The 12866-nt window shown below is 35.9% G+C and overlaps 1 protein-coding gene across 2 annotated transcripts in view; it reads right to left on the reverse strand.

The window, feature by feature from the left end:
• Positions 1-807: 807 nt before the first annotated feature.
• Positions 808-12866, reverse strand: part of VRK1 (VRK serine/threonine kinase 1) — a 29198-nt gene continuing 17139 nt past the window's right edge. For both annotated transcript variants that reach the window (XM_063159992.1, XM_063159993.1), the window contains 4 exons: positions 12785-12843; positions 11762-11940; positions 7740-7839; positions 808-2119 (listed from right to left, as the gene is read on the reverse strand). In XM_063159992.1, the coding sequence (XP_063016062.1) occupies positions 2043-2119; positions 7740-7839; positions 11762-11940; positions 12785-12843 (415 nt within the window). In that variant the 3' untranslated portion in view covers positions 808-2042. The remainder of the gene's footprint in view (positions 2120-7739; positions 7840-11761; positions 11941-12784; positions 12844-12866) is intronic.

Below are 12866 nucleotides of genomic sequence, written 5' to 3' on the forward strand. Positions count from 1 at the left end.
AAATCCAACTGCACCCTCCGCCTCTGGTGGAGTGCTGCATTTCCCCCTCAGCGCTCTGCAAAGCAGAGGGAACACGTGTGTGCAAGCAGCACTGTATGTGATCCATACGGCAGCGCTGCGGGTTTGATCACAGCCTTCCTGTGCTCCTCCCGCCCGTCCCACGCCTTAAACACCACTGCAGTTACAGCCAGCTGGAGCCTGGCGCTTTGCAGTGCCTGGTGAGCAGAGACAAGCCCTGAAACAACATTCACCTTGAACAAAAAAGCACCCTTTTCCTTCACAGAACACCTGCCAGGACATCTTTTCCCGGGACATCTTTGGGGTGGGAGGAGGTAAGGGTGGCTTATGAAATTCGTACCTCAAAACATTCTTTTCAAATATATGGAAATAACTGTTTGTTCCATTTGGCTTTGGTGGTGTCAAAAGAAAACACACTGCTTGAATACTTGGAAAGTAATCAAAGGAAGTTTACTGGTAAATAAGTTACTAAAAAAACCAAAATGTCAGACAACTGAAATACAAAAGAATGACATTAACTTTGAGTATGTAACAAGGAAGAGAATACAGTATGCCTTCCTGACAATAGCTATTCTGAACAGTGTAACACACTTTCTGAACAAAATGATTAAACGAAGTCATTAAAATGGTAGTTTGATTTGAGGAGTTTTAAACATGAGAGAGGCTTTAGCAAACCTATTTTTACATCTGAAATTAAGAGAATGCTACACTTAAAGTTGTCAGCCACACTTTGCTAACACCCAGAAGACAAGCCTAACAGTCAACAGAAATGAGAAAGCACCTCTTCAATATGGTATTCCAGTTTTATTTCAAAAAAACAGATTCCCTTGTTTCAAAAAATAACTTCATCATTCATTCATTCAACACTTCATGCTACAACATATTTATTTAATCTCATGAGTTGCTACTCAGACATTATACAATCAAGCAAGCTGGACATCCACACGAATACACTCTCACTGGCTCATATGGATTCCTTTTGGTTTGCCAAACTTTCGGTTGGCCTGGTAAGAATGATGTTCATGCCTTATCATGTGTATGTTGCAGTAGATATATGAAAAGTAGCAGTGTTTCACACTGGAATCCAACACTAATTTTTAACTAACAACTCTGAAGAGAGGACTCAAAGCTAACCAAGGAAGTACATGTACAAAAGGATTTGGAAGATTACATGCTCCTCAAGTAAAGGTAAACCATTACTGCTGAGAGAAGCAGACGTGAGACAATATTTCATGGGAACTAGATCCTGCACAAAGTTACTCACAATTATATTCTAGTCTTTTACCTATTATAAAAAGAAAACCTGAGGGGTGGTTGAGAATAGGCATTGTTTTTTAGTTGGTTCTTTTCTTTGCCCCGGGCCCTTTGTCTGAAATTCTGGTCTCTTTCTTTCCAGAGAAACTGTGAATAATTGGAAAAGTGATAGAAACACAAATACTATGCAAAAAATGGCTAAAATTCAGTACCTGTCTTCCAAAGAATTAAATGCATTTTATATAAACTACAATGGAAGGACTTGATTTTTGCCTTATGTTCTGTTTTTAATTCAAACACTTGTAACATATTTAAAAGTTATTTATGCTTTTTCAGATTTCATCTCAGTGTGCATTTAAGTGACCACCAATATGACTTTACTCAGAACTGTGAGAAATCAGATGCAACACTGCTGTTTCTTATACAGTATCCATAATGAAACTAGTAAAAAAGGCTTCATCTCTACATTACAAAGCAGGGAAAAAACACTCTTTTTTAGTTTGCCTTAAAGACATGAATTCATGTATATAAAGAATAAAAATGCATCCCCACTTCACAAGTTGGTAAAATTTTGCATTAGTATTTACATGTATATAAATTATGCAAATATTTTAATAAAACATTTATTCTTCAAAAACAGGTACAAACAGCAGTCCATGTTTTTACAGAACTCATCATTTCAAAAGGAAAGAAAAAGATTCCAGTGCCACCAACAAAAAAAATTCAGAAATGAGCCACAGAGCAACTTAATTTGTTGCTCCATATATTATTTACTTCTTGACTCTCTTTCTGGTTGCTGTGCTTTTCTTTGGTGAGGTCATCTTCTCGGTTCTGGCAGCAATTGCATCTGCAATTCAAACAAAACAAAAACTGTGTGTTAAATAAAATAACAAAAATAAAATAACAAAAACAGGTCACAAGAAAAAAACTTTAGTCTTTAAAAGTATAGCTCAAATCAAATAATTTATTGAGCTTTAACTGGGGATGGGAACATGCCACGGACAGAGGAGAAATCTTCAACTATTTCTGGACACTGACCTTCTCCTAAAAAACATGTTGTTCGGCTCAACTTCTCCAAGAGTATCATCACATGGAGTTGAGACATTTTTTTAGCTCATCTTCACCAAAAGAATTAGATCCTCTACAAAATCTACACCCCTCCTTCCTCCCCATGTGCCAACTTTTACTTTTATAATGCTTTCCAGTACTAAGCTATTTTTTGGACCTTGTGCTAAGCTCATCCAGCTCTGGGATCACAATTTAACCCCAGACAGTAACTACCTATCATGCAAAGTTCATTCACTTACTCCCCCTCCCTTCCCAGTGGGAAGTGGAAGAGAATTGGAAAAAGGAGAAAAATCCCATGGGTTGAAATAGGAACAGTTTAATAATTACAATAAAGTAATATGTAATAATAAAAAAGTAAAGAGATTAATTATCACACATGTAAAAAAACCCCAACCCACAAGTGATGCACAATACCAGAGCTCATCACTCACTGACTGATGCCCGGCTGAACCCCAGCAGTAACAGCAGCAACTGGCCCCTGCAGCCAACTCCCCCACTCTATATACTGGGTATAACACTCCATGGCATGGAATATCCCTCTGGCCAGTCTGGATCAGCTGGCCTGGCTGTGCTCCCTCCTGGCTTCTTGTGCTTCTTCTCACTGGCAGAGGACAGGGAACTGGAAACTCCTTGACTTAGGCTGAGCACTGCTCAGCAACAGCCAAAACATCTGTGTTATTCTCATATTGAATCCAAAACACAGCACTGCACCAGCTATTACAAAGAAAACTAACTCTATCCCAGCTGAAACTAGGACACTTAGCAATAAAATTTGGTCTGAGCAAACATCAAATGGGAACTTAGGCCAGGATGCAGCATTTAATGAGTTAAACACCAACATTCTCTAATCACTTTGGGCAGTTTGAATATGGAGCTAATGAAGAGATACTTTTCTTTTAAAGAAGATAAAAGACAATATCTTCTTTTAAGAAGACTGTAAGAAGATGAAGTCTTCTTTTAAGAAAACTCCTTCCTTCCTTTAAGGAAGAGTCCTCTGACAAGCTCTTTCCCAGTTCAGCCAGGGAACCCCTACATAACTGAAAACACCTGGTGAATAACACTTCTCAGACCAGCATTCTTCAGTGCTCTGAAGCTGCTGAAGAAATTACAAGGGCAAGAAATAGTAGTTGTGGTTAGCTGGCCTTTTCTGTTTTCACAGCAGCTCTTTTTCTACAAGAATTCAGAAATACAACTCAGGAAAAAGAAGCCAGAAGAATGCAAACAGGGACTTGAATTCCAGTAAATACATGACTGTGGGGTGGGGATGAGAGAGAAAAGTCAGTGAAATTGTGGGATGGAGCTTAGCTTTAGCTACTCTGTTCTGCCAAGAACTCCCTTTCCTGCAACAAATAAAGCAAATACTTTTCATATTCTCGTAAGGAAAAACATCAGAACACAAGAATCTATTATTTATGACTTTATGCCTCTGTATTTCTTACAGATAATATCAAATATATGAGTGTTCTTTAAAAATTTTCATATAAAATTGTTCCAAATGAAACCGAAACTGGTTTACTTCTATTTGCAAAAATTGCTTCACTGAAGATATTTCAAAACACAATTGTACATAAACAGAAATCATTTGTCCCATGCAGCATGTGTCTGAAATTAACCTTCCTCTTTGCCACACAGCAATTTGCAGGAGGAAGGCAGTTTAATTCAAAACATTACTTGCAATCTTGCAAAAGGTTAGTTCCCTGTAAAAATCTGAGTCACTGCAGTATGATTTTTCTTTCCTGTAGAAAAATTTCACTTGCAAATTTTATATCTGAGTTTGAATTGCAATACTTGTTCAACATACTGCAATTCATCTTCAGGTCACAGAAAAACAACCAAAAAAGCAGACAAAACTTTTTTTCTTAAATTACTTAGTTCTACATGTAAAGTCATTATAAAAAACCTTACACATGGAAAATTTTCATTACAAGATGTTTTGTTTTAATACTTCTTATTAGCAGCAAACACAAGAACGTCCCATTAAATGTAAAAAGGGAACATAAATCACTTACATTTTATATGTGTTTAAGTGCTAGAAATGATCTGAAAATATTGTACAGAAACAAGCTTAAAATATAAAGGTAGATTTTAATAAAGAACTGTGTTCCAAGCACACACAGAAGTACACAATAACACTCCAATATTTTATATGTTGGACACTAATTTTTCTCTTTATTATGATTAGCGACACATTTTCAAAGCAATTCTCACTGAATTTGTCACTTGCAAATAGCAGAAAAATACCCTACTATTCATGAAGAACCACAAAGAAATTAAATGTAAACCAAATCTATTTTAACCTCCCTATCTACAATATTTAAAATTCTTTAACATTAAAAGCACCTCCTACCACACCTTTTCTAAGTTAAATAGCTTTTGAAGATCCTCAAACAATTCTTTCTTCCTCCTCCTACAAGTCTGAGGGCTCCCCAGCCCCAGCAGACTTCAATACTGGCAGACTTCCTATGGCCACTGAGCACCTTTGGGTACTCAAAATGCCACAGAGCTGATCAGGATCTCTTGGACTGGACAAGACAAACTGCACAGTCAGATGTGGTTAATGCTGATGAGCTGAACAGCAAGAGAAGAGGCTGCAAAGCTCTTGCCACTGCTTTCTGTTGAAACATTTATGAGATGTTGTTTGAATACCTGAAGAGCGACCACCATTCCACAATATTTATGCCCCTTAGAAACAAATAATACAGAATTTCAACAACTTTTAAAGCATTGCTGTATGACTCAACCTCAAATTGTGCAACTAAGAGGCATCAAGAAAATATCCATTTTACTGAACTTCGGGGTTGTTTTTTTTTTTAAGCTACAGGAAAAACCATTTAATGGAGAAACAAGTCCATGGTAACACAAAACTAGTCAGATTTGGAAACACAATTTTAAGTATTTCTGTAATAATCAGACCTTTTCAAACTATAAAAGCATCAGGATCAGAAACTATTATGAAACAGTTGCTCTTTCCTTCAACACAGGTTTATGAATCATGTAATAGTTGCTAAAGTTTTTAATTCCAAATTTGGAGAGAATCAAATGAGTAAGTACATGTATCACATTTCACCTGAAAGCATTTTATATACTCCCTCTAGTTGGTATTCATTAAATTGAGTAGTGTAAAAAGGTGAAATTAGAGCCATTTCATCTGTAACTTTATTGAACTAGCAAGTTTTTCTCATTTAAGCTTATGTTGAAAATCTATACAGCCTCCCAAATACCTTTACTTAGTCTCAAAAAAACTCATTGTTTACAAAAAGCTGAAGTTACCACCTGGATTGCAATTCTTCAAGTTCTTTTCCATCTCCTTCTATTATTATTTCAATCTACAATCCCAGGAAAAACTAGTATAGTATAAGAAAAGAAAGTATGTTCTGCACATGTGTATTAAACCACAACCAGAAAATAGTCAAATGTTTTAAGTATTTTGTTAAAAAGTCTTAAATTATATCTAAAATGCTGGAACTGTGTCAGCATCATATAAGCATAAAAGCTAAAACTGTCAGCATCATTCTATTGCTTTGAAAGAAAGTATAATCCAATTAATACTTTTTCAGCCACTGACAGACTAGAGAATTTATAATAAATTGAAATCAATAAGTAAATACACATTCAAAAACCAGAAATAATCACTGGCCTTAATGATTAAAATTCTGTAATATGAACAGCTGAAAATGACCAAAGCAGAGTCACCTCCTGGAATAACATTAGCTTCATTCCTTGTACTTTGTTCCATAGTTTGAGTAAGTATACCAGGGTAAATCCAGAACTCACCAATATTATTACTGGCTTTGAAAGCTTACAGTTTCCCATCCTGCAATACCCCATCAATCCATTTTTAAACAAGGACATTTGTTTTGGGGTAGACTTCAGTCCTACTGCTTTATTTTTAGACTATTTGACCACAGACAACATCTGGTATTTTACTTAAAATTATACACCAAAATTCTTTAGGAAAAACATCTTTGCTATTCAGTTCACATAAAGCAGTTTAACTGGACACTCACCACCAGCTTTCCCTATACAAATCTATTGAAGATTTCTCACATTGGATTTTCAATAATCCTACTTTATCTGTCCATGACTTTTTCCATACTGCACTGAAACTATGCCAAATTATGTTGAAATAATAGCTTCAGCATTTTCTATCCTTATAGATAATCCTTTCCTTGACTTTAAGCACGCTTGCTTTTGGAAGCTGCTGCTGTTAGCCCTTGGCTTTAACACTCTGTGCAGAGGAATCCTGAGGAGTCAGCATGTTCTAACAGCAAACTGGACAAGACAGGAGGACAAAAATGAGAATGAGCAGAGAAAGAACGATGGCAAAATGAAAAAAATTTGTTCAGCTACCAATTTTTATCACCAGCAATTCCACCAGCTTTGGGCACTACTTAACTGGAGCACAGTCCTTTCTTACATAGAAAGTTGAAATATTTTAACTTTACTTAAAAAAGTTAATCTAAAAAGAAATTGCAAAAGATCAAAAGCACTTGAACTGCTAAAGGTTCTATTGGGTATTTTATGTGGCTGGGTTTTGGTAAGCTGAGGTCAGCTTCAGGGCTAGCCTCTGTGGGGAGAGGCCAGCTGCTCTCCTGTGCCTGACACAGCCCTTTCCAGCTGGCTCCAGTACAAACCCACTGCAGGCCAAAGCCTCAAAATAAGCCCATTGTAGGCCAAAGCTGAGCCACACTTGTTTGTGGCACCTCTGTGGAAGATTTAAGAAAGGATAAAAAAAATAAATAATTGAACAGGTAGAAAGAGAGTAGCAGTGCAGGGAGAAGAGTGGGAAACAGCAGACAGATCACCAAAGTCACAGGTGGAAGTGGTATTCCAATTCCTCAGAGCACATATTTCCTGTAGCTCAGGAAGGACCCAGAATGGAGCATATCTCCCCTGCAACTCATGTGAGAGCCCAACCGGGAAAAAATGGATATTCCCTGAAAAAATTGGACCACCTTTTTTTTACCCCTGAAAGACTGCAACCCAAAAGAGAGAGTCCACACTGGAGCAAGGGGAAAATGTAAGGATGAAGGAGCAACAGAGACCACAGCACACTTCCCCTTCAGGACCCCTGCACTAAACAAGAAGAGTGGTAGAGTTTAGGGTGAAATAGGTTGAGCTTGGAGGAAGGGGAAGGAAAGGTGTTGTTTTAGTGTTTATCACTACCCAAATTTATTTTAAATTTGCAATATATTACATTTATTTTTCCCAAGTTGAATCAGGTTTGCCCAAAACAGTAAACAGTAAAAGATTTCTTCATCTTTGTTTTAATTAATGGGTTTTCTCATCCTATTTTCTCCACTGGGAAGGGGAGCAAGTGCTGTGTGAGGGTCTGGACTTTAGCCAAGTTATCCTGCCACACCAGTACATGTGACTGTCAGAACAATCTTTTGACTTACTTGAAATAGCAGCTTTCTTCTTCTTTGGACTTTCTGTATCTTCCATTTTTGCCTCAGTGCTCTCACTCGCTGCAGCTGCTGCCACTGCCTTTCTTCTTTTCTGTAAAAAAAAAAAAAGCACCAAAAATTAGCAGTTGAACTCAAGAGCAAGAAAGATCATGTAAAGCAGATAATATCCTCACAAGGTATTCCCTTATTTTATATTATATATTCTAAAATGTCTTCAGTCATAGAAAAGATGTATTCCTGTATTAACACAAGAATACTGGTACTAATCTATACAGAATTTGAAACAACAGTTCCCCAGTCTGCAGATCACTTTAGCAGTTGCAATTTTGATTTAGGAAAACATGAGGTGTTGTGATCATAACCTGGGTTTTTTTTATCTTACACTGAATAAATGTTACAAAAGGAACAATCTGAAAAACTTAAAAGAACACTTAACATTTTATCTCAAGTTCTTATTAATTGGATTTTCTAAAGAAATTACACCACATTAAAGCCAAGTTTGTTTGGATCCTTGCTTATTAAGGCTTTCTTTGCACAGCTCAAAAGCAGCTAATACTCACTGACAGTACTTTTTTTTTTAAATACCAACCATGGGTTCAGTTCCAAAGAGAGGTATTTGGAAAATCTGAACTCTATTCAAGGTACATTATCTTAAAACCCCTAAATGGACAGAACTCTTATTATCTGTGTATTACAATTAATCTTACTATTGCAAGTATTCCTGAACTAGTTAAGGAAAATCATTGCTTTAAAGCCATGATTTTTGCAAAAGATGAAGTGACCTGCATTGAGCATACATGAAAAGCACTGAACACTGAAGGAGTTTTACTTTTCCTTCCTCTTAATTTATTTATTTTTTAATTGTGTGCGACTAGAGCTTTACTAATACAGCTTTAAAAGTGGCTACAACTTCACACAGCTCACAGGAGAAGGGGAGAGTGCATTACATCTTTCCTTTCCAAAGTGTTGCTTCATGATTACCATCTAAACCCTGCTGGGCTGAACAGATTGGTTCGATAATTACATACAATAACTGCAGTGGGCAGGTAACCCTCAGCTGGCACAGGGCAGCTCCCCTGTGAGAACTTCCATATGCAAACTGCACTGATGGAGTGCATTAGGTACATCTTTCCTGCCGGTGCACAGGCCTGATTACCGCCAGCCAAGACTCCAAGGTTAGCATGTCAGCAGATTTGTGATGCATTAGGCAGGAATAAACACAGACACTTTTGTTCATTCTGACCAAAATTAAGGAGGACTATTTCAGCACTGTACTGCTTTTATATGAGAGATAATGCATTCCTCCCAATTGTACTAGGAAACGTTTTAAATGCTCATCAGAAAAACAGATATTCAATACATATTACAGAAAAGCAAAATACATTTATCTTGTTTCCAAGCTTATTTAATAAAAAGCGGTTTCTTAATCTTGATGCAGGTGAATTACATAGCAGTAGAAATCAGGCAGCATTCATCTGACAAAAGCAACACCTGCACATCTGAACCTGAACATTAGAAGGAACTACAAATCACTAAGATCTGTATTTTTCCAGGCTACTTCACTCCCAATATTTCCCAGACACTCTTCGGCACTGAACAACAGTAAAATGTGGTCTTGCTCTAAATTATTTAGTCAAGAGCTTGAAATACTTCCTTCAATAAATGGTACTGCTAGCTTCTTGTTTGTCTAGAACTACTAGAGAATTCCACACTCACAAACTAGCATGCTTACTATAAAGAAAAAAGAAAAGAAAAAAAAAAGGGAAAAACCTCAAGCACATCTGTGGACTATGTTTCATTTACTCATACATCTGGGGAAACTTGAGACATGATATAGAAAATAAAATGCTAACTTTTAATACAGCAGACATCTGTGACTTTTACCCAAATACCAATACTGGAGAATGACAGATTCCAGAACAACCATGTTTATATGTAACATGTAAATGCCCACCATGGCTCAATTAGCTGATAGAACAGCTACAGTCTAAGAGGGTATTTACACAGATGCTAGAAATATTATCTCCTAACTATGAAACACCATAACTTCAGAATGTCAAATAACACTGTTTTAAGAAAATATTATGGTAGATTGCCTCAAAAGCAATGAAGAATAGGTGTGTTAAGACCTGCTGTGATTAAAAGAACCAAATTAAACCAACCAAAATGTCATAAATATTTTGTGTTAGAGGTCACAATATTCTCAAGGGTGGATGCCAGACTGCATTTTTCTTTTTCAAATTAGGCATTAAGTACCTCAAACAAAATTCAGCATGTGATAGAAGATTCTGGCTTTCAGAGGCAAAATGCTACTGATCAATGGCAAATATATTTATGGAGAATAGTTTTTAATGAAGTTTGGAATTTGGAGCTTATTTTTAAAACACTAAGTCATCTTCTACCATAGCCTATACTGCAGCTGTCACAAGGCCTACAAAACTCAACACAGAAGGAAGAGTCATCTGTCCTGGTGTTTGGTCAAAAGCAAGAATGTTATGATGCCCACCAATCTTATTCTGTCCAGACACTAGCAGTAACAGGCATGAAGTAGCATCAAGTCCACTGAAATATGAAGCTGACAGCTGAAAACACTTACTCAAGTGGGCCAGCAGCACTCCCTGTTTTATCTAAGTGCTTCATATTTGTGACAATTGAGTAAGCTGACCATGCACATGGTTCTCAAACTATATAAAAACAGGAGAAACCCAATGAAAAGGCTTACTTCTTTTTGCTTGGAGGTAAGAACGTATGGAAAAGGGTTATCCCACCCTTTGGAAATGGTTTTGACTGATACAGGCTAAAAAACCAAGATTTTTGAAGTTTTTATTCTATTGCAAATGTGCACCAGACATCTCTGCTGGACAAGGACATTAAAGGTCACAGATGTTGGCTCTGCAGCAGGCCAACTTACTCAGCAAAGAAACCAGCCAACCATTAAAGACAGATTATTTTTTTCCCCAAAATACAGGTCACAAGCCATATCAAACCACAAGGGGAACAGAACTTATGCTGTCAAACTCTCCTTTTGGAGGGACGTTTACACTCAGTTCAGTAGGAAATATTAGTATACAGATCACAGCTGTATGATTTTAGCCAAAATAATTACTGGGCAAAAAAATCTAAGAAATGCTGAACATGTATCTTCAGAAGACTTTAGAATCCTACAAGTTTTTTATTTCCTTCTTTTCCCCTATCTTTAATACACTGCTGATCATGCCAGTAAGCAATGCAACATACTTGTACTATTATCCTGTATAATAATTCTCAGTTCCCTGTTTCATGCTAAAGGAATCAGCAAACTGCCAACCTGCTGTTAACAAATGTAAATAAAGAAGTAATAAATGCAGTTTGAAATAGAAGATGATAATTAGTGTCCCATTATGTGACCACTTTTTTATGGGTATAAGGTGTTTAAACATACACTTTCCCTAAAGCTTAAAAAGTCCTTAATGCCATATTCAAATTGGAATTCAAGTCTAGAGTTTAAGGTTTCTTAAATACAAGGAAGAAAACACCCCTAGCCTACCAATACAGTTAAGACTCAAAATAACATATTAGATTAGTGAAATCAATAATGTAATTCCAGAATCAAATACTTGGTATAAAGATGTATACTTAAAATTAAGCTTTGAACTAGTCAAGGAAAGGAAATTAATACAAAACAAAAACTAGACTAATCTTACATATACTTTGAATCATCAGGAGTTTTACCAATTTAAAGAAGTAAGTAAATTAACCAAATTAATGTTCAAACATCATTATATCTAAGTATACAAATTTTGTTATCCGAGGTACTATCTACTATAAAAGTACCTCTATAAACATCATTCTGTATAAAGTTTTATTAACAATTAGTTAAGTTTAATTAGAAAAATAATGTGTGCAATTAGGACTTAAACATTTCACTATTTAATTATTTGCTACTGGATTAAGTTATGACACCTACTTCCAACATCACTAACTCTTACTCAACCAAATGCAATAAAAGATGACATGAATTTTGAGAGTAAAACCTTTTGTGCAGGATTTCTGTCAAAGTCTCCATTCTCTGCCAAGCCAAAGTCAAGCAAACCATCATCTTTTTGTCCAATGGCCTTGAGACCTTGCAGAAGTATTTCTCGGAAATGCTGATAAACAGGTTTCTCTTCATAGCTGAGTACCTTCACCTTTTCCATGTATTTGGCTATTTCATCTAAAGAAATGGCACCTCCAATTAATTTCTATTTGAAGACATTTTAATCATTCACTTTTACTACAAAAGAGACAGAAATTATGCATACACTACTTATGCTATTCTTGAAATGGTTATTTATAAACTCATAATAATTATGTCTTTACTACACATTTTAGAAAAAAATTATACCAAGGTTCATTACCCAGTGATGACAGCATCACTGTTTTTTACATGTTTATTGCAATGAAGAAAACAGTCAGTCGTAAAAAACCCTAATAGGCCAATTTTCACCAATGAATGGTTATTTACATAGTATTTCTTATGTCTATATTTAAAAATGTGGAAAAGGAAATTCAATGTTATCTCAGAACTTCATCAGTTCAAGACTGAAACATATACTAAATAATACATGAAACATTAGACCACTGAAAAAACAAACAAGTCACACTTGAATGAGACAACTCTTCTGATCACCAGGAGTGGCTAAAAATAACTAAATAGTAAGATCCCAGGAAAGTGTATTTCTAATAGAGTCAGTTTAAAAATAATAAATAATGTACTCAGCAAATCACCTGTGCCAAATAGGAACAATGTATACTTCAAGGCTGCACTGCTTCTTAAATTTCCATATCTAAAATTCAGTGGTGAAAAATCAATTTGCACATCTCATGTTTGAAATGAATACTGGGCTACACCAGAAACAACACAGTGTCTGTAGTGTACAAAACTGCAGCCAAAATGAAGTCTAGACTTCTCTTAAGCAACAATCTAATTCATGCCACTTTGTTGTTCCTGATTGAAAGGAATAATTAAAATAGGTAAAAAGTTCAGTAAACAAGTATTTTAAAATAGCTCCTCTTACCTGGTTTATTTTTCCCAGGAAAGCATTTGTCCATCAAAATGGAAATATTATCTCTACATCTGAAAAACAAAATTAGTCAAAA

Source organism: Melospiza melodia, chromosome 6, assembly GCF_035770615.1.
Source record: "Melospiza melodia melodia isolate bMelMel2 chromosome 6, bMelMel2.pri, whole genome shotgun sequence".
In the NCBI taxonomy this organism is placed as follows: Eukaryota; Metazoa; Chordata; class Aves; order Passeriformes; family Passerellidae; genus Melospiza; species Melospiza melodia.